This window comes from Schistosoma mansoni, chromosome W, assembly GCF_000237925.1.
Source record: "Schistosoma mansoni strain Puerto Rico chromosome W, complete genome".
In the NCBI taxonomy this organism is placed as follows: domain Eukaryota; kingdom Metazoa; phylum Platyhelminthes; class Trematoda; order Strigeidida; family Schistosomatidae; genus Schistosoma; species Schistosoma mansoni.
Window position 1 is genome coordinate 4,360,270 of NC_031502.1, and position 24,164 is coordinate 4,384,433.

A 24,164-nucleotide genomic window follows, 5' to 3' on the forward strand; every position below is an offset into this window, starting at 1 on the left:
ATGTAAATTGGTAAATGCAGTTGGAGCTACTGAGAAAAGAGGACTTGTCGATTTTAGCTTGTTTGAGTGAGTAGTTAGTTTCCCACACCGCTGTCAGTTTAGCTGCTGGGTAGGTCGCTTTTAACGCAGAATTAAGTCTGTGATTAATTATTCCTGCGATTTTATCTCCTTTGAAACGTAGGTATAAGAAGCATGTTTTCTTTTTCACTAGCTCATACTTTACTTGACGGTTGGTGTTTGCGTATTTATTACCCCAATGCTAAAACTCTAAGACATATTTGGTTGTAGGCAGCTGATGAGAAACCACGAAATATAATGAATTCATACTATTCTGCATCAATATTTGTTCTGTCTTTATTTAAATTCATAAAGGGAACTAACTGCATGTAATTTAGAACTGTACATCATTAGTCTAGAGTTGCAGCGTTTGCGCGCCAGATCGAAGATCATGGGCTCGATCCTCGGTTGTGAATTCGTGAATGTGCACTGCCGAAGTCCTGTGATTGGACGAAACGGTCGTTCAGTATATCCAGGTTATCTGACTTAAAATGGTTCTTGATCTAAATTATATATATATATATATATCTGTTGGTTAGAAAGTAAAGCTACGCTTTCAGCCAAGGACATGTGCATCGTTCCTTAAGAAAGGAAGATAAATCTTGGACAGAAGTGTGCGGTTGTCATTTGACCTATATCTGATCAACCCCTAGTATCAACTTTTAGGACATATTTCTTGTTCAGCAAAGACGAAACCGTAAGGCATCGCAATTTTACTAGACTCTGTGAACATTAGTTCAGTGGCCTATGTTCCATGAGGGGTAAAAGACTTAACTAAGTGTAAATATTAGATATTTTTAAACGAAACGACTTAAATTTAAGATTGTAAATCATCGAATCCCAATTCAGTGGTCAAAAGGTTATTTGCTCGCCGTGAGACCTTCTTTCGTCTTCTACTTGATTATGGTAGAATAATTATATAAAACTAACGGTAGTTGAACGCATAGAACCCCACAGTCGCAAAATCAGAAAACAGAAGGAGTGATTGTTGGGTAAGAATCAAAAATGTACAGAAAAACATGTGTACTTATAGTTATTGGCGTTGGTTATAACATCATTATAATTCAGCCAATCCTCAAGGAGGCAAGTTATGCTACCGTCCAATCGTAGTATGCCGCATTGATATTCTAGGAAGCTCCATCAGGTTCTGATTGAGTGGAGACTTCGGCTCCTTTCGGGTCCTTGGAGGCTCCGTTGTGCTTCTTGAAAGCCATCCCAACAGGCCTAAAATTCCCGGATTCGACCCACGGTGATATTGTGAATATGCAATGTGAGGAATCCCATACTAAGACGAAACAGCTTCCCGGTACTTTACGGTTTCTAGTGATTGTCTCACTAAAGTTAATTCATGATGTAAAATGAAGGCAATCTCCACAAACTTTTGCATACTAAACACAATTTGTTTGGATACTATACATGTTCTTTATATTTAAATGTGTTAGAAACAATAACCTGAGGAACAAGAGAAAGACAATCGAATCGGGAATCGCACTCAAAAATCATAGATATATTAAATGAAGTAAATGATACATTTTCTATTGCAATAAAGAACAGCTTTGTGATTAAGGAAGAGGTCTACAAATTCTTTAATCACATTGACTCTGGGAGATGTTTAAATGTTCTTTTATCAGATTCCTCTCATCCTAATTATTCAGTCACGTCGAGTGAAATTCAAAATAATCGTGAGACAAATGTTTCAAATGAATCGATTTCTGACGATGTTATATCGGATTCTGATTATCGTAATGATTTACTAGTTTCTAATGAAATCCTTAATAACTTTGAGAAAAATATTTTAAACGAATCAAATTCTGGTGATATCATATCAAATGTTGCTTATTCTCACACTGTATTTGTTTCCAGTGAAAAATCTTGGTCAGTATGAAGCACAAGTTCTCAATGGGTCCCATATCAAATGTTATTTATCCTCATAATTCCTTATCTCCTAGTCAGTGTGAGTAATATGTTCTAAGAGAGTCACATCCTGATCACATTTCAGATATTGAGTGCTTTCACACCTTATATATGTTACGTAGAATCCCTACTCGATGCCATGATGAATCAATTGAAATAACAAGTGTTCACGAAGCAGTCCCGAAACTAGAATGCCCAGGAGTGATGTTGTTCATACAATCGGAAAATTTAAATTTATTCCCCAAGTCTGACAGTTCGACATTCGGGGTTATGCTCAATGTTTGTAATTGTAGAAATGAAGATTTATTTGAGATGAAAATGTCTAAGCCAGACACTGACTCAAAAGTCCATGCTTACCTCAAGAAGCTGAGGTCAAATGAAGATAAGTGTGCTAATTTCAATTCGTCACAAAATGTTAAATACCATCAATTTGAACAAAACACTAAGTGTTTTTGGAAAACTATATGATGAGCAGTCAACAAACTTCAGTATTTCAGTTATCTAAAAATACCCGACGAATTTGATGATATTTATTTTGTTTATTCATACAAAGTGAATGTCACATACAAAAAGGTAAACCTTGTTTCAGTAAATCAAAGTCAGTCCAGTTGCAATATCCCTGCATGTAGAATGCAGCTACCTACTGATCCTAATGAGCATGAAGCACATATAAATGTCCCATTCAAATGTTTTTAAAACAAAGCGAGCCTACATTAATTACATGAATGTAAAATGTGTTTATTCATATTATGAATAGAATAATGAAATCGTATTTTTTCATGTGGGAGGGGAAAAATCACCATGTATAATATTATCCATACAGATCAAGATCAAACAAAAGGATCCTTCAACATTTATATATAAACTTACGCTCCAATACCTTCGTATAAAGGAGTGAGTAGTGCTGAGACATTTCAGGTCAATAAAGTCACATTATTCGTAACGTGGTTACATGAAGATCCGACATTGTTTCGTAGGAGAAGGATAATCATATATGTATTGGACGTAAGAGCAGAGCATAGATTAAGTCAATTTTTTAAAGAAGCTTAAAAAACCCACTGGGATCTGGGGAACGATTACGCGACCGGCCGGGAAGATCCTAGAGAGTACGATAAAGAAGAACAACCCCTCGGATAGACCCTCCACGGAAACTTTATTCTTACGTATTCCAATAAAAAAGAAGAGGAGGTTATATGATGGGATGGAAAGGTAAAATTACCTTTTTTTACTCATTATGATTTTTGTTCAACATTACTTCCGCTCCGATTCAATGTAATGATTACTCAGTGTAATATTTGTTTTGTTTTCCAGTATGATATTTCATTCGATATAACATTAATTTATTTGAGTGTGATGTTTTTCAAAGATATGATATACTTTTATTAATTTAACATGAACTTTGCAGCATGTTATTTGCTATAACTCTGGGTATTTTTTATATGTGATTTTATTCTAATTATTAATTAAAATGAGTGTACAATCAATATATAAATGAGTGCGTTTTCGACTAGGGTCGTCGTTGTGTTTTGGGGTTAATAAGTCTTCACTTATACCAGTCTTAGTTTCCTTACTTCGCGTCGTGGGAATTGGGGTGGTTCATCATTCTTTCAAGTATAAGAATAAGAGACGCGGGCATAACAAATTGCCTATACACTACCCGAATGACAGAATTAAAACAAGTATAAATTTTCGTGGTCAGACTGATGGGTCACAGACAAGACTTTGTCAGACCATATTCAATATTTTAAAAAAGTGGCGAATTTGATTTGCGTATAAAATTGTTATATCCCGTGGAGAACTATGAACGGTAACTCTGAGGATTATTTATGGAGCAATGTGATATGTATATTTCCTATTGTATAATTGCTAAGTAACTGAACTATTCATATTCATGTTCCCTTTATTATAAGCTTTATTTTGACCTATGAACTATTATTATACGACTTACCATTCTTGAGTTATCACCAGTCTATTGATTACTGTTCCCCCGACTCACAGCCACATTTGGCCAAATCTTGTACAAATGTTATTTTCTATTTTATGTTATGATGTGGGCTAGGCAGATAGCAGGACTGATAAGTACTCAAGACTGCTCAATATGATTTTTGTGTATCATTGGGCGATCAATAAATTCACTGCTCTCTCATTGGCGGTCTTATAACGTTCATATATCAAACAGGGTACGCATCACTCAATCGATATAACAAAAATTTACCATTTTCAATTGATATAGAAGAGGAATTGAAAGATCAACTGGAAATTATTAACCCTTTTTTACAAATGAATTTTACGCTACCATTAGATAATCATGTGTCCATAGCCTCTTCCACTGAAATTCAACTCATTAGATTTATGTGAGGATGATTGCTTGTTTTTACGAAAGAGGATATCTGGCACGAATGTAGATCGCTTATCTAAGATTTTAGAAAACTTGAGTTTAAACTAGTGATATACAATGAGTAGAAGATTCTACACGTGAATCACGTATGGATATGCTTGGTGACGATGGTAGTCTCCTGACATTGTAGCGTTAAGGGTTCGAGGGGAATGATTCTTCTTCGAGAACCATCTACCTCACTTTAGACGTCCGAGTAATGTCCTAGCTCTCACATACACAAGTTAGTACTCAAACAAATTCGTCATTTAAAAATCACTACCGAATAGATATCATAATATTTACAGTATATAAATATTAATCTAAATCAATAAAGATATTCCCTCAACCTACGATAATATACGCTTGGTTGTCTGCTTTGATACGAGCTGACTGAACACGTAGTTCAGAACATTCACTTTCTAAAGAAATAATCCGAGCACGTAACGTTTCTGATTCTTGAGTATGTTCTCGCGAAGAGCGTGACTAAAAAAGTGTTTGAACAGAAAAGAAAAAAAGTATGGAAATATATAATGAATCATAAAAGAATATGGTATGGAAAAGAACTCTACAGTCACTTGAAAAATGTTCCAACCGATATGTAAATAGATTTTAAGTAAAACTCCAATAAAGTGTAGTTCCATATTTAACGCTTGAAAATTAAACGAAAAAACCCACATATTTAAATGAAACCACAATGATACCATAACACCGTTGAGGTTATCTATAACATTTTAAATGTTCAATATGTGTATGTTGTATCCAGTATTTTCGGTCATATTTCTCCTCATTTAGTGGGTGAGCGCTGTATATCAGAATATAACTCGTATTAAAGATTTCAGTCAAACCCCCAACTAGCACTAGATATGGGGATAAAAGTATGGCATATGAGGAAAAACCAATCAGAATAGAGAACACTACTGTCAGGTTTTTGTGAGAAATCCAAATATCATATATGACGAGTAGTAAGAATGTCTTCATAAAATGCTCAAAATGTTAAAAGTCATAGCTATAAATCAATTTTTGCAACCATAAAGTAAAATTGATAGCGTTTAGCGTTACCAAAGGTTTAACTCTTTCTAATATAAATTGTTCACAACAGGCGAAAATTGACACTAGTTGTAAGTGGTAACCCTAAACTCTTAATTCTAGATCAAAAGTAAACATGGTGACATTTCATTCATCATATGGCTTACAGACATTTCCCGAATGATAGTTGTTGTCAGTTAGTGTCATCACCAACCCAGTGATCAATCAATTTTAAATACATCCCAGTCCAACAGGAGGTCAGTCGTGGCCCGGATAGCTCAGTGGTAAGGTCTCTGGCTGCGAAGCTGGATGACACGAGGTCAAATCTGTCATACAGAAAATTTTACAGATCAGCGAAGCCGTCATTCTAGATAAAATACTGTGATCAAATAAATTCTACTTGGCATTAAAACTAAATATACCGAAAAAATGGACAAACAGTTAATATTAGCTATCAATCGATAGGAAATTATAGATGAGCATGCGCTTCAATTACAATATATAGAATCGAAAAATATGCCACTTATTATAGGTGCTGATTTTTAGTGGACTCCTTGTAACATCTCAGTGGTTATAATGCGCGCTACTGATATAAGAATAAAAACACTACAACTCGAAAATTCCCCAACATAAATGAAACACAACTGAAGCAAAAAGTCTCTTGTCAATGAGGTAAGTGTGAAATTAATAATATGTCTCGTCAGAAAAATATTTAGAGGCATCAAAAGCATTGAATGGAGAACGTCCAAAAGAACTTTAGCTAACTATCTCCTACTGCTTCAGCTATCCTAACTGAAAGTATGAGGTTGTGGAGACTGAGTTTTATTGACATCACAGACCCCATACTGATAATTATCATATGCGTACTAGCGACCATCCTCGAGAGGAAAGCTCCAGAGTCCTAGTCAGAAGCTGTGATAAGTGGAGTTCAATCGTGTCGCGTATGAGGGAAGTACCCAGAGAAAACAATGGAAGGTGGTTTTGCAATATCATGGATTGACTGGAGTTAGAACTGTACATCATTGGACCCCAGATCAGTGGTTTAGAGGTTGAAAGTTCGTGAACAAGGCAGGCCATGAGTTCAAATCCCGGTTGTGAAACCGCAGACAAGCACTGCTGAGTCCTAAACTTAGACGAAACGACTGTCCAGTGCATACAGATTTTAAATTCAGATCGGTTCGTGACTTCAATAATATTCTGAGTTGTTACATACTGCAATATTGATAAATATTGACACACGTAACGAAGTGGAGGCCTGTGAGAAACCCCAAGTAGACCATCAAGCGTAACTGATAATCACAGTGTTTTGAGGATAACGGCTAAAGGCTAGATAGGGAACTAACCGGATAGCCATCTTGATAAAAATAGCCCATGTTGTATATATGTGATAATCACTAGAGTACTCAATGCACAATTCCACAAAATATATGAGTAATAATAATCACTTCACTTCAGCAATATGCCTATATCATAATCACAAAACGAAATTTCTCCAACAAATAATTATAGTATTTTTACAGAGAGAAAAAATAATCAGCCTAAATTTCTTTCCTTTCATCCAATAATTTGGGTGTAAAATGATGATTACTACTGGCAACCAGAACTAAAAGTCTTCCATGCAATGAGTAAATAAATAGAATAACAATGGGCGAACTATGCAAATATGTCACGTGAATCCATCGTCTGTTGCATACGCATACTGAGAAGCCCCTGCAAACACACATGCATGTATACATACTATATACATATACATATATACACCTACATATATACCAATTGCATGACATAAACACTTAATGCTGGGGAGTACACTATTAGTGGAAATATTCCCAAAAATAGGAAAAATGATCTTATACACACGAATAATCCTTATTATTTTCATAAATAGCCGCTATATTAACACTAAATATTGCTACATTTAAATATAAGACAAGAAGTATGGGTGTCTTATTTATTAACTCATTTACCAGGTACTCATCCGTGTACTTCGCTTCGAATCCTACTATATGAAGGTTAATGATACTGTCCGACTGTCTTAACCAAAGTAACTAAAATAGAGAGGGTCTCCAACTTGCAACTTTATGGCTGAAAGTTGAACGCCTTTTAACCACTGACCTACTGTCGTTGTTCAGTAGTAACCTAAAGGCCATCCATTCACAAAATAAGGAGTTTTAGACGATCTATGAACTGAATCTTTGCAAGGTTATGAATGTATGCAAACGATTGAGAAAGAGTCCGACATATTAAGATGAAATAATCAGTATCCAAAGCTCTTGCATTGATTGTCAAATGGAAGTCACGGTTGAAAACATTAATTAGATAATGAGTGTAGTCAATTAAACTTATTGGTAAAAAGATATACGAATAAAAAGTTTAACTATGTAACTTGTAAGTATCATTATACAAGGTTTGATTGGATAATTTCAAATAGAAAAAGCATCGGATGGATGGTTTGTTTGTGACCATGGAATATGTGTGACGAAATCTTTGCGCGGATTTAAAAAGCTCTTTAGCCTTTGCCAAATTATGTCACCCATGGAGAAGGCGATATATCCGTTTATCGACTAAAGGACGAGTATACTGTGCAGTAGTTCGCTCTGTTCTACTTCACGGCTGCGAAACGTGGCCATTAAGACTACAAGATACTCGTAAGTTACTAGTATTTGATCACAGATGTCTTAGAAATATGGCTCGCATCTGCTGAGATCACAGGGTACGTAATAGTGAGGTTAGACGCCGAGTATTAGGGAATGATGGTAAGTCAGTTGACGAGGTTGTGAATCTTCATCGACTGAGATGATTGGGCCACGTGTTACGTAAGCCTGAACACTAATTACCACGGCGCGCAATGTTGATTAATGTTGGAAACGGATGAAAGACAGCTAGGGACGACCAAACCAAAATGTGGCATCAGTCCATAAAATTACTAACTAGTGGTCTGTGCCATGTCGGTAGATGCAAAGTACTTAATTGGAGTATCCGCGACTATCGTAAAGAATGGTTGGAGATTTTGGTTGACATGGCTCATAATTGTTCACAATGGTGTAAGTGTATACACTTTTTGTCTTCCTTTAAAGCGTGAGACAAAAAATTACTTTATACCTTTCTTTCTGCGAACCAATTTTTTCTTCCTGTATCATATCCTTTATATGCGATCTTTTTTATAAATCACTACCATTCAAGCAACTACTTCTGTGAATTTGGTGTTAATCTTGTTGTGCTATTGAGGTATGGCAACTTGGACCGATGCATATATGTGCCTGGTCCTGCGTTGTAAATGACTGACTGATTGGTCACAGAGTAACAGTTTCTTTTAATAGGCCAATGAGAAAACAGATGAATTGTTAACATTTTACCATTTAGTGTGAGTGGTTTCTTGAGAAAAAATAAATATTACCAATATATTATTTTCTTATTATATTGAGGTATCTGTTTTGCTAAGGAGATAAAGGAGAAACCAATATCGACTAACCAAAATTGATTGCATATGTTGTCGTTCAGCTTCTAATGCACGACTTGATCTTGCATCGGCTTCTTTAAGACGTTCTTCCAAAACAGTGATTTGTGCAGTTAAACGAGCATTCTCTTCACGTAAACGATCTAGACGTGTTTCACTTTCAGAATTTCTATTGATTTTTAGACCTTCTACACGTTCTTCCATTCGACGCATTTGATCCTTCAATTTAAAAGTAAAATTGTGAAAAAAAGATTAACGATGTAGAGAGAAGATGAATTCACGTAGCGGAGAAACCATTTGTGAAAGTGGGAAATGGTGAAATATATAAGTGCTAAGCAGAAAATAAATGAACAAAGCTAATTACAGTTTAATGTTACGTAATACTTCATCACTTGCGTGTATTGGGACCGCCGATCGAACAATGCTGATGGTAGACATAGTGTACTAGGCGGAAAATTGGTTGATAATATCCTGTGAACCTTCATCAACTGAAGTGGCCGAACCATGTATCACACACTCCCAACCATCGTCTTCATAGACGTGAGATGTTATCTCCGTGTAAAGGTAGGTTGGAAGAAAGCTAGGAGCGATTAAGCCAAGGTAAAACATTTGTCCATGAAGTCAGTAACTGTTTGACTGAGCCGTGATGGTAGGTGAAGACTACCAGGTTGCAGTCTGTGCAGTCGTCGTAACCAATGGTTTGAGACGTTGATTGATATTGCACGGAATCCGTAGGAATGTCATACAGAAGCATCCACTCTTTATATTCCCCAAGATTTTGGGTTTTAAAATCATCTCATAATTTTTTTCTTTCTTCTTGAATTATATTTTTCATGCCTGATATTCTCTTCCACTACTGATGTTGTTATTAATTCAATTACTCGCTGCGCTGATGTGGTACGTGAAGTTGAACTGATCATCCACACGTGTCCCAGGTTCTACGTTACTTATGACTAATGTATTATATTTCAATATAAACACATAATTACCAATAGAAGTACTTACTCGAATCAATTCAAAATTAGACTCCATATCACCGAGTAATATATCCGATTGTGAAGCGCTCGCTGGAGAATCCGGACCATGATGTAGACTTGATAAGGGATTTGCACTGGAGAAAGAAAAATAAGTGAGCGGCCAACAGCATAAAAATTGGTGGAAAAACTGAGAAGTAACGAAAACACCTAGGAATGTTTATAAAAAGGTTGTAATTACTACGATAAAAAAACTATCAGTTATTTATGAGTTACGATGAAAATAAACAACAACGCAAGCCGTAATTAAGCAAACACGGATGACGATATCTTCAGAAGTACAACTTGATGAAGTCAGTGTATTATGTACATCATTTATTACGTAACTTATTCTTGGTATCCTGACGTCAGGTGTGGTAAATTGTACCGGTACACATTTGTACCAGAGAACCCGTGCTGATAAGTAATGAGAGCGTGATTTCGAGAAGAGTTAATGAGTTAATAACAGACGACATAGAGACAATATGGTGAGCAAATAAAAAATGAATCAGAACAAATAAAGAGTAACAAAATCATGCCAATAAAGACTGATAAAACTTCAGTATTAAATAACAACAATAAGGTAATACAAACTATTACGAATAAACACCATTTTCAGTGAGCACATTAACAGTTATTTGAATTTAGTAGCTAAGTAAATAAAGCGTTGGTGATTGAGGCAACAGAGGCACTGGGTACAGGTCTGAATATGAGTATTAACACTGGGATGTGGGTACATCCAGCTGACGAGTTCCAGACATACTAAAAGTGATACGATCTTAAGGAATGAATTGAAAATTAAGAACCAATGGATCTGTTTCGCTGTGATTATCTCCAAACTAACTGACTATTTTTTAAATGTAAAGTGGTCTACACCAAATCATAATATAGATACCATCCATGAAAATAATACAAATTATTTTTTACAGGCATATGTACTTTGCTTTGAGCCACAACTTTTTTATGAAGGTTACTGATATTATACGCCAGCTGAAGTCGAAGTGGCTAAGATGAAATTCAAATCTAGTACCTATTGGCTGAAACTCAAGTGATGCGATGAATTGATGTCATATCCTGGCTAGCCTAGCACGTAAACGTCCTAATCCTGAGCCAGTCAGTATCACAAACGCCGAGGAAGGTGATGACTTAGTTGTTATTGACGATGAGTGATACTACCGATTATCCTCCACTGGAGATAGAGAAACAGGATCCGAACCGTGATCTACAGTTGAAAGCCAAGTACTTCAACTGCATGGCCACTAATAATAACGATTGGGAGATACATCCCGGAACTCAGAGAGTATTCGGATGAATAAACGGAGGAGGATGCATAAGGTGTCTAAAAGAAGAAAGAGCAAAGATATATTCATTTAAAAGTAATCAGTTTGGTTTTGATTTTCATAGAATTCGTCTATCGCTTGCTTTACACATTCCAATGATACACCAACCAACTAACCAGCTAAGCGAAAACTTTTCTCATAGCCTACAGTAGTTATAATCAATCACCACATTAAGGGAACGTACTAGTTCACATAATGGGCTTTTGTTACTGTGCTTATGGCACAGATGGTACAATAGGAAAAGGTGGAAATATATTGAGTATATTGATAGCCTCATCGGCCGTTTGACTAACTTAAACTAGTGGCCTGAGTTCAACATTTCTCATAGATAAGTGCCCACCAAACAAGACGCACCTACACTTATTATTCTCCCCTGAACATTGTCAAAATACTTGGCATGTGTGTGCATCATCGAGTCAAGTTGTCACAGTATATGTCCACGACAAGATGAAATTATGAAGACAAATATCAGAATAATAGTAGAAGTAGTAATAGTATCAATGATAATAAAAATGCCTAAACATGAACAAAACGGCCCAAAAAGAAAGAATTAAATCGTGAAATGAAAAATATTAGGTAATTTTAAAAGCAACACAATAAAAAATAAACAAGCATACAGATATAGTATCGATAATATATAATCATGTTCATGGTCAATATATTGTAAAGGACAAAAACCTATCGTAGATTATTTCAGAACATATAGAATAAATCGCGTCACTAGTTGGTAGTATAGTCTTTTTACATAGATCAAGTTGAACATAGAAAATACCATCAATTCATGTTCAATTATTTTACTCGTATAATTTCCAATAGCAATTACTACCACTACTACTATCACTAATAATAATAATAATATTCCATAAATAAATTTTATACGAATTTATTCTAGTATTGAGTAGAACAAAAAAACTGATTCATGAGATAAACAGAAGAGACTTAGAAATGTTTTACTAAAATATAGTTTATATATATATATATAGAACAATGTAGCATCAGGCTAGTGTGTTGCCACACCCTTTAATAAAAACGGCATCGATAAAACAAAGATAGACAAACAATCTTGAAAGAACTAGAAATTATAATCGCAATAAACTCCTATTTTATCCTTAAAATGAAAAGGAAAACGTGAACACTGCTATCCAACTAGGAACATTTTCAAGATAGGTTTGAAAAACATATGAGACCGCTAGTTCTTTTTAGCCAGTGAATTCACATACTTTTACAAGGTCTAAGTCTAAGTGATAGGAACACTTTATTGAATCTACTCATTATTTCAATCATAAGATACCATCCAAAGTGCAGAATAGTGAAGGACAAAACGGTGGATAACGAGATGGTTTGTTAACGTGTGAAGTAGAGGGAAATTAGCGTTCGCGCGCGAGACCGATAGGTCCTGGTTTCGAATCTCGCGAGGCGGGATTGTGGATGCGCACTGCTGAGGAGTCTAATACTAATACGAAACGGCCGTCCAGCGCTTCCAGGTTTTCTATGGTGGTCTAGCTTCGATTGACTCATGAATTCAACTATTTACTAATAATTCAAAAACGATTAAATAAAAGATTTTTCCGGAAAATACTTGTAATGATCCTTACGGAGGACTTTTCGAAACTAACGGTTAGAAACATTGAGTACCAAAGATAGGACTAAAATCAACGTCACGGTGGCTTAGTTAGTTATATTCACTCACTAACTTTCACCAAATCTTGAATTAAGTAACGCTCCTCTTAACGTTACATTCCCGTCTCAGTGATTCTTTTTAAAAATTGTATTTTTCATGCTGAAGCTTTGATTGCAATTGATATGTGTTTCCTATTCCTCGCCTCTCTCACGTTGATGTGCTAATCTAACATGTAGCAACTTAAACCAACACATATTTGGTGAGTATTCTTAAGCTGATGAATGGCTGATTAAATGACAAATGGTAGAAATATCTTAAACAAACAAAGAATGGGGCTAAGATATGGGAAGAAAAAGTTGAATTCCTCCATACATGTCCGTGTAAAACAAATAATATATATATTATTATTATGTTTCTTGTTTCATTAGTTTTTGGTTTTGATTTATCATAACTGTTTCACATTATGGACTGAATGGTTATACAACCACTGAAAACTAGAAAGCAATCCTAATATGGGACTTTTCAACACGGTAAATCCCCGACCCTATATCAGATCAGACTAAGGATCCTGTCTTGCTTGCGAATGCCAAGCCTCTAGACCACTGAACCAGTATCATATGGTGGCCATGTATAACTTCAACCAACTCGAAATACTGCGCGACCATATCTCATTACCTGCAGTGGATAACTATCTCACATCCGACATAGTCAAACTCCATTGGTCAGAGTTTCTCACCGGAACTCCTAGAACGTTATTTCAAAGTTAGCCACTAGCGAGCACATGATTATTATCAGTATAAGGGGTTTGTAGAGATTGTTGAATTTCTATAGTTTACATCACAAACTAATTAAGATCAGCCCGTCATGTAAACTATTAAAACTCTATTCAACAACTTCCACAAACCCCCCTGGCTAATAAATATAAAATTCACTTTAACTCAGCATTTATGTTGGTATGTAATTACCGACAATAATAATAAAAATAATGATAATAGTAATAGTAATAGAACAGGTGATCATCAGTATACCATGCACACATACACACTTATATATGATCATATTCTCACTATTAAAGATCATACCTCACATGTTTCCAGAGCAATACATAATACGTTTTTAAGTGAGATTAAAATGAGGTAATGAAAACATGATACCTATGTAACATTATATTAACAGAATATAGGAAACTGAAGAGATAGAGAAAAAGGTAATTTGTAAACATGTAAATAGTCATATTATATTCCCAGAGTATATGTTAATTAACAAGCACGTCTACGTTCTCTATCCTTTAATCATACACTCATGAGATGATTATCTATTTATGAATATGAATGTCGATGAATAAATAAAAATTCGAAAGACCTTGTGAATAAATAAATAAAACGTATGCAGTCTGAAAACAAACAATTTCACGAAATCGCCTTATCGATTCATTCATCATAATAACGTAAACTTTAGTTACCAGGCCTAAATTTGCTTATTTGAAGGCCTTGGAAAATATAATTCTTGTTTATTGTTGCAAAAGTGTAGACTAATGATATTACCTGATTGGTAAAACTGAGATAGAAGATAGATGAAGTGGGATTCAAATTTGGAACCGAACGGTATGGATGAAAGTTTCCACTTGAGAGCCACTCAGCAAACAAAATTAATGTTTTTCACACTCGAGAAGGAATGAAATACATTTGTTTCGCAACTATATCTTATCCACAATGCCGCAAGCTCCGAAATTAACGAATCCCTTCAGTCCTACAAGTGATTAGTCACTGAGAAGCGACCAATATATGTCAAGTCCTTTTAGTGTTAAACTAATCCTATCGATCACGTTGCAATGTGACCACTAACACAAGTAACTCGACATCGCATGCACAATGTTTAGATTTTAGATTGTTCATGGTAGACGACAATAAACCCAGGATCCAGGTTTCATGTTATTTAATACTTGCTAACAAGGTGTACAGTAGTCTCGGAGGGACTGATGTGTCCTGGTGAATTCAACCCCGTGTTATCCAGCTTCACAGCCGGAGACATTAATACTGAGCTGATATGGCAGCGACTGACCTCCTGCAGAACTGAAATATTGCAATTCTACCTTTTTTTCCCAAACATTTATGCAGTAGTCAATCATAGTTACTACACACTAGCTGGCTTTACAAACTTAAATAGGTCTAAAAAAAGAAGACTTACAACCCCTAAAAATTACTAAGAGAAAGAGATAATTGACCATAAGAATTTGAAGATAATCACTTATATCTGGTTGAAAGATTTATGGATTAGAAGTTGAAAATGGTTGATATCACAGATTTTGATATCATAATCACTATGTACCAATTATGGTGGAAAGATGAGACGACGGTGAACCGGTATGACAAAATTTTCTGAAGCTGTTTTTTGTATCCTTCCGTACCAACTGTAATAAACAACAAAACAGAACAATGTACAAAATAACAGGAGAATGCAGGTTAGTGCGAATCGCCATATATCATGTCAAAACAGTTAGAAGAGACTAAGTTACAAGAAAATCAAGGAAATGAATGATAATGACACTAATAACGGTAAAGAACTAGAACGGAAAATACAGCAAAAGTGTATAGTAGGATCTAATGTTACAGAATCAGAGGAAAATTCAAAAATCTGAATACATCTGTCTAAAAGTCAATGAATATTTTGACCCATGCAAACTAACGCCAGTAACCATACAATCATAACTTGACCACCGCAGTACATTGAGATCAGTGGTAGATGCATATGAGTGATAGCTGTTGGTAAGATTCAACGATTCAATGATTTTATCATACACAAATATTTTTCAAGGATACCAATAACTTATGTATATCTTTTATCTCCAACACCCGTTCGATCAACTAACAAGTTGTAGGCTCGAATCCCACTTCGTCTACCTCGATTTTAACAATCAAGTATAGTGTCATTAAGCTTCATACAAATGGCATGACTTTGTCGAATACGTAAACCCGTACACACCTGGATAAATTAGTTATCATAAGATAAAAACACAATAACTAAAAGGTACATGTTCGTAATAAATTATCACCATATAAAACCAATGGAGGAAAAAAAAGCAACCCCATACTTTTAAAGAAAAAACTAGAACAGTGACACTAAATGGTTTAACACCAAATAATTTTCATGCAATGCAATAAAGCAAAACAACTAGAATTTGTTTCGCAAATAGTGCGATATATAAAAGTATAAACGGAAAAAATTAAATTACCGTCTATCCACATTACATAAAAAAACATTTGTGTTTATTATCAATATAAGAAGTGATTATGGAGATTGCAGAACTTCCACGATCTTAGTCTAGAGATTGTGTCCGAGAGTAAAACAAGGTCCTAGGTCTGATTTCGTGATAGAGCCGTGGGTGCACACTTCTAAGGAGTCAGACAATGGGATGAAACAGGTACCTAGTTCTTCCTAGTCAATTACAGATGTCTAAGACCAGTTCTTGAATTAAACCGAAGATTTATTTTTAACAAAATAGTACAATCAGAAAAGAACGGACTCAAAATGAAGTGAATTGTTTCTTTTTAATCTTGTGTAGCCATTTAGCATCATCCACGAGATGTGGAACATGAAAAACTAGGACAAAAAAGTAAACCCTTATACGTTGCTTCAAGCACTATCTTCATGGAGGAAGGTTTCTAAGAGCAGGACTATATTATAGCGACCACCTTAAAATAGCCACTTTTGTCTTCTGCCCAAAATTCAAAATGCAGTGAAGGATAGTATGTATCTTATCGAAAAATGATAGAACACTTTCTAGAATTACTTCCTAAAGTGCTTAAAATTTCTCAAAATATCTATCCTATGACTATGTGGATGTGACATCTCACATAGGCTAAGTTGCAGGAAATACCTACACTAACTCCAGATTGTATTTGAGCATACGTAATGCGATTTATGCAATAGCCAAGGATGTTTTTGTGACAAAACTATTCGCTCACTTTGAATCCATATCGCAACCTTGACCATCACCAACCCTAATCCTCGTAATCTTAACCCTAACTCCAAATCACATAACTCCTAACCCTAGCTCCCAGCTTTAATTCTACTCAGACTTTTTAATCAGGTATTAATTAGTCAACCAGCCAACACAGATCCTGGTACATACGTGCATCCGTTTAGGTTGCTACACCACATCATTAGCACACTGAGACTAAATTATCCAAACAAATGTCAGAATAGCATAGATAGCAACAGTACTAGCCATAGATAATCTGACCCGAGAAGAATGAACGAATTTGCAAGATAAAAATATAAAAGGTAACTTTAGATCTCAAGATCAGAAGTCCGACAAGAATTGAATTCATCTGTGCTGTTAGGATCGATTCTACGTCATGCTGGCCAATGTTTCAAACCATTGGTTCCGATAATCACATGGACACAAACCTACCAATATGGCTTAGCATCCCGTGAAAAAGAGGTGAGAAAATATAGTAACTATAGTAAATCATATATATATATATATATATATATATTCGTCTACTTATTCATCAGCATACGCAGTTTAATTATTTTTTTAAAAGTTTAACTATTAAACATACCAGAAAAATCATTGTATAAATAATTTTGGAGAACTTGGCGACAACAACAACAGCAATGACAATGACAAACATGCGTAGCTTATCAAGCAGAAAAAAAAACGTTATACGCATGAGACACCGTGAGACTGGAAACCCCATATATATGTATATATATGGTGTCATGGAACCGCGTCACTACTACTACACACTGCAATACATTGCACACATACTCAAATGCTGAAAATACGTTAAAGGATAAGTAACGTTGTGTGATAAATGAGACTGATTAACTAACTAATTTTTGAATTAGCTATTGTCGAAAAATCCCCAACTACTCAGTGAGAATAGAATCGATTTGCAAAACCGATATAGAAAGTGAACATTTGACAAATGAATGAAAATAATGTTTTGAAAAAGGAGATGAAATCTTGAATAAAACTGAAAGTAAACGAAAAAGCACGCAAAATGAAATAGCTGTTCAAGTTTTTCGTGTTGAACTTCCCAATGGTTGCTTAACTGAGGTTATTTTGTGGTGAACTCTATCATTAAGCAAATACTTAGAAACTATCAATATCTACAAAGCAGTATGGTAGAGGAAGGACCTTGTAACATCTTTTTATAAAAAACTTATTCAAATAATTGTAATCTACTTTATAGCACAGACTTCTTAAGTTTCACTGTCATGACAGTAAATCTAAGTCATCGTAAAAAGAGAATTCATGTACACGTATTCACGTTTTAAGAAGTTCATTAGTCGACCAGCGATAGGTATATCAAGCTCTAAACTAAACAACCACCAACCTGATTGAACCGAAGTAATTACAGCGATGTTCGAAATTGTAGCTCTACACAATCTAAAGTCAAATAATTATACAGTTCTTAATACATCTACCCAATTCAGATCAGACCGACCAATTCGCACCAGTGGAATATTTTTTGATACTTTGAATAAAAACATGCTTCTGGCTTACAAAATGTTGGAGTTGATCTGCACTTCAACATTATGACTTGTTGAGGTCGCCACAGCAACAAATACTGTTGTAACCTTTCACAAAATATTATTCTAGAATGACAATGCCGCCTGATTGACATTCATTCCTATTGGTTGCTTTGTCTTGTAGAGTACCAGATATACTGTAATGTTTATTCATTTCATAGGTTTTACTTGAAACATAAAAGCTCTCTTACGAAGTCTAATCTCTTCTCTTTAAACTTAAGTGAAGTTGACAAACGTTGTTGTTCATTGGTCGTTCGATCTATATCCAATTGAGTTAGCTTCCCTCTCTTATTAGAAGACAGCTCAACCCTTATCCCCCACCAATCGTCGTTATCCCCAAACTCAACTCTATACAAATTACAACATACAAACAAATTAAACCATACCCTTTTGTACAATAAAATAATGACTGAAGAATTAAACTTATCATGAAATAGGTGAACAATAAGTTGATTAACGAATAAATAAATGCTACAGCACATAAATCAATCAAGTTGTAAAATGAAAGAGGAAGTAGCTAGTGGTAGAAAGAAGTATATATATAAAGAGATTAAAACTTCTTTTTTGCCCACAGTGCACAACACTTACAGATAGCCCAAACTGTACCTAACAAATAATAAACAGAGTTGGAATGATTTTGGTTCAAATGAAGTGGGTGAACGAAAAAAAACAACAGAGATCTGTAAAATAAAAATGTTTGTTAACATTTAACATAAATCCGTCCTTATATTTTAAATCATTACTTATTTAACACAAATTATTTGAGAAAAATTGACAGTTTAATAGTAGATAAATTTCAAAATAGATTGAATTTGTCTTATTTGAAATTTGTAAAGAAATAACAATTCATTATATACAATTTTCAGAAATCATCTGAAATTTGTTTCTAAGGAGAAGAGAAGGGCCAACAGTCAAAGAAAGTTTAAATATCCAGTTTGCACCCCCAAAACACAATAAAGACTTTCACATCAATCTGCTACTTGACTACTAGACCGATCAACACAGTTTAGTCTAAATAATTGTTTGCTCGATTAAATTTTATACATGTTCACAAATTTACTTTCTGTGAAGTGTTAAATTCTCTACAGATCTAATCATCAATTTACAGATGATATACTTGATAAAACAGTAAAACACATGAAGCAGTTATATTTTTATGTTTAGAAAAAGTTAGATTACATACAAATTGTTAAATATCGATAAAACAATAGGATGAAGTTGATCTGAAAAGTGTGATGTATTTGTGCCATACACTTGAAACAACCTGGCAACACATATACCTGTTGTTCAAAATGTATGGAGCAAATATATCACATTTTTTAGATCAACTCCGTCTTCCCATTGTTCTATAGAAATCCATAAAAGGGACTAATTGGTTGAAATTGTTAGGTAGTCAAATAAAAATTTGACTAGATTACCCCGTTTGCTCTAATTTAACTTAATTTACTAAGTGCAAAATTTGTGTGCTCCGCTCTGCTTTAAGCCCTACTATATTTGTGAGACCTTGTGATACTATCTGATTGTCCTAATAAAATTTTACTTTAAGGTGTCCTCATTTTGTATGCCAAGAACAACGAGAACCCATGAGTAAGAAACTATAAAAAAGAAAAAAATAGGAACTTACCTATGCTTTGGCCAACTGCTTCTAATCTCACCCCGTTGCAAACGGGTACTACAACTTATGTAAAGCAATTTCAAATTTTCGAACCACGTGAAATCATCAACAATGAGGCCAAAATAGTAGTCATAATGGTAACAATAGCAATGACAGAGTAGGCGAATTATCATCATTATTATTGATACAATGATGAAATCACCCAGCACCAATGACAGGTATGGATCGGGTTAGACAAGCATAGGTTATGATGATGATGATTAGATTGTGAGTTGTTGAAGTGCAATACAGCAAACAGTGTTAGAATTATTTGATTTGTTTTGTTTTTAAAGGAAAACAGGGGAAAAAAGTCGAATATGAGGTTTATTCATAAAAAACAATGAATTGTAAATTTAGGGTTAAACTATGATACGAGTGTCTTAGTGAACGAAACTATCGTTATATTTAGAAGTGATAAAAAGTGAACTACCTGGATGAGAAGCTATAGTTAAGTTAGAAACAAATATATATATATATATATATATATATATATATATATATATATATATGATTTAGTATGATTCATGAAGTTACAATATATTGTCTCAAACAAAATCTGTTATTCGTTTGTGTGTTTTGGGCACGGTTGTACAGGCTGAACATGCCATTTTCAAAGAGTATTTACGTTCATTGATGAACGAGTTTTTCTTTTCACTCGATCATGTCAAATGCTTGTCGAATTCACATTTCCTGTATCCTTAAAGATTAATTTACACTTCAGTAAAGTAAATCAAGGTGATCTACTTGACAGTATACTCATTTATTGATACCAAAACGAATATATGTTTCATACAAGATGTGATGTGAGTAAACAACGATTAGGTGAGCTATTTTTATTATTATATAAATTACCAGTTTACGATACGACTGGTTACAAGTTACAAAAATGATTTTTAGACCTTTTAATAAATAAGAAAATACAAGTCTATAAAGCCGGATGTTGTAAGTTGCTCTTTGCATTACATTTGGTGAATAAACTCGCAGTTAAGGTTCTCATAATGCATATCAAACTCAAACTTGAAGATATTTCAGTTTGCACTCTTCATGTAATAAATATTTTAAGCACCACATATTATTGAGTATTGGCGCAATGGTGAACAAGCTGTGAACAATTTGATACCACCAACCTATGAAACACTACACATTTATAATAGTAGACAGTGAATAATATGCTGACTATTGGTCAGACTATATGGAGCAGAACAGGATAAGATAGCGTTGATGGATTTACTCCTTATTTCATGATTCTTTTTCTAAATCGTAGTTCTTTTGATACTTGTTGGTACTAGTTTTCCTTTTATCACCCAAACTCATCTATGAGCGATAAAATCTAACCCATCTCTTCAGAACTCCGATATTTCTTCAGTGAACCAAACACCGATAAAGTAATTAAATAATTGATTCGCGAAAGTAGGCGTCAGTCAGTCAGTCAGTGACAACGTAGGACCAGGCACATATATGCATCGGTCCAAGTTGCCATACCTCGAAAGTAGGCGATGGTATGAAAAACATATTCTTGCCGTAATATATGACTTATTTGCATAATAAAATCAGTATGGCTTAGTCCAAAACACACTTTTACTAAAGACGGATACTAAGCATAAAGGAACCATGGAAAAAACAACACGAAAGACGAACATATTAGCTCACTTGTTTGGTCCATCGGCGCTTAAGGCGGAGTCAGTGTCAATATCAAATAAAGTTGGATCGTGCATATGCACACCACTATCATCGGTCTGAAATTCGAAAAAATATAACTACAACTAGTAACTGTCTAAAACTAAAGTCAATCACATAGTGTGATAAACAACGACAAAATCAATTTTAATCACAAGTGATTTCTAAAATGTGGTTGTGAACTTGTACCATCTGAAGTGACTGGAGTCACTTGTTCTTGTTAAGAACATGTTTTCCGTATAGCTGTGAAATTTAGTGAGATGAACCGATGCACTACTGCGGGGTTATATGCCGAGTATGACTGAGTCCTCGAGGAAGCTTAAGTTCAACCTAATAACAGTAGATTCCCACAAGATATCCGAAAGTCCCCTCTTCCCAAAATTAATATCACATTAAATAAGGATAACCAGATATCTATATCATTGTGGAGATAATCAGAGTTTACAGCGCCACATCTTGAATCCAACGCTAGATAAAATACTTGTTTCGAAACATCACATTAAGCAAAAAACCAAGTGAATAAAAATCCTACAATAAAGCACCTTTTTGATTTCTCTAACGACATTACGGATTCCGTTACCTTGGCATAAACACCAAACTTCGGAGTTTCTTTATATCTTTTGGTTTTAAGCCTAACCTAAAAGCAGTGTACAATTTTCTTTTCATGAGATCATAGTAAATATTATATCTGCGAAATCTGAAGATTTCATCACCGGCAGTGGAATCATCAAACAAAATCACTGTTCAAATAGCATGTCTGTATTACTTTACAGTCAAATAAAGTGTTTCTTATAAACACGGATGCATAGCCAGCGAGAATTTAATTTTAGTTCCCTTAAAAACATCTCATGAATATAATGGGACGAATGAGTAATCCCGTTGGGAGTACTAGGTAAGTCTCAAATTGGTAAATTTTCTAACCTGCATTGAAAGACATGGTTGAGACACGTGTTGATCACAAACGTTCAACATTCACTAGGAAGCGTTACGCCGATTAGCATAGGAGTCGGTTAGAAAAGCGTTAAGGAAAACCAAACATGGATATGTCATCAGTTCATGGAGCTACTGAACGTCAGACTGTCCCGTGCCTCGATCTATACACTTCCAGCTTTAAGACATAATTTTTTCATCGACTCTGAAGACCTTGAGTCACCAGTCGCAATGGTATAGATATACTCAGTCACTACATTCCTCTAAATTCTGGACACGGTATGATTTCGTAACTCTGGACTCCTTAATGATCTTCTTTACTCTTGAACCGTACTCCTATTCTTAGCCTGGCAAAGTCTCCATTAACTTGCTTTTTCTTTGTAGCTAAGGAAACTAACAGTACGTAAGGTGTATTTGTTCTTAACATATTAAAAATGGGGATAAAAAGTATGAGTAGATCAATGGCCTAAGAAATTATATGATCAATGAGTAATGGACAGGTTGGCTAATTTTGAAATTAATTTACTTAAGACACGTACATTACGCATGTGAAGACATAACACCTACAACTTATCCAGTAGCATCACAGACTATACGTACAGCATATGACAGACAAAAATATGAGAACAAAGCGTACCTTGTTCTCCAAACCATCTGAAAGGAAGCTCGACCTTACGGATGCGTTTTGCCCATCTAAATTCCTAGATAGAGAATTTGAATGCTTTGATGTATTGTCTTCATCAACTAAATGTACATTATTTGTATGGAAAACACATTACAGTTGATGTTCCCCTCAAAAGCCTTCTTAAAATCTTCATAATGTATAATTCCATCATTTTCTGGATCTAAAGTTTGCACTACTTTCATGATGTCCTGCATACAAATTATTGAGTCAAGAAAACGCAATTACATTTGAAGAAAGTGATGATCTCCTTTCTCCATCAGCTCCACTTGAATTATAAAACTCTTTAAAAGTAGATACAAATTGCTCTACAGTAATATATCCCTTATTTTCTGTGTCTAAGGCTTTGAAAACTAGAACCAGAGGATCATCCGTCATTTCCATTGCCTTATTTGGAATACGTAACTCAGCAAATCAAACTGACGCACTGAGTCAGTGCATCGATTCAATTTCCAATACCCTAAATATCCTTGTCATAAGCTTATATGAACCAGTTGATTTTTTGGGCTAGCTCCGTGATTTTTTGGTTTGTTGCTTACATACTTTTGTTGAGTGTCAATAGATGGTAGCCTAGCCACTTGACTGGATAGTTTCTAATTCGTTTGGTATAGATCAGATACATCGAGCTGATTTTATCTAACAGGTCGTTAATAAAGATCATGAACACGAGTCAGACTAGGATTGTTCCTTGTGAAATTCCTGATGTCGAAACCTTTCAACTCGCGTACACTCTATTTATCTTGGTACGGAACATCTAGTCCGCTATATTGTTTCTGAGCCAGTATAAAAGTAGATTAATGCAATCCATTTTTGCAACCTTCTCTATGGGAAGTACTCAAGGTACTGTGACACAAGTTTTTGCGAAATCCAAGAGT

At 34.8% G+C, this 24,164-nt stretch overlaps 1 protein-coding gene across 1 annotated transcript; it reads right to left on the reverse strand.

Annotated features, from left to right (window-relative positions):
• Positions 1-1,362: 1,362 nt before the first annotated feature.
• Positions 1,363-23,688, reverse strand: Smp_017710 (putative rab). The gene is made up of 9 exons (XM_018799971.1): positions 23,518-23,688; positions 23,387-23,480; positions 23,245-23,351; positions 21,651-21,736; positions 20,430-20,441; positions 9,837-9,942; positions 8,847-9,050; positions 4,700-4,831; positions 1,363-1,509 (listed from the first exon to the last, which is right to left on the reverse strand). Exons 1-9 carry the CDS (start codon positions 23,671-23,673, stop codon positions 1,468-1,470), a joined length of 939 nt encoding a protein of 312 aa, XP_018653831.1. The 5' UTR covers positions 23,674-23,688; the 3' UTR covers positions 1,363-1,467.
• Between the last annotated feature and the right edge of the window lie 476 nt (positions 23,689-24,164).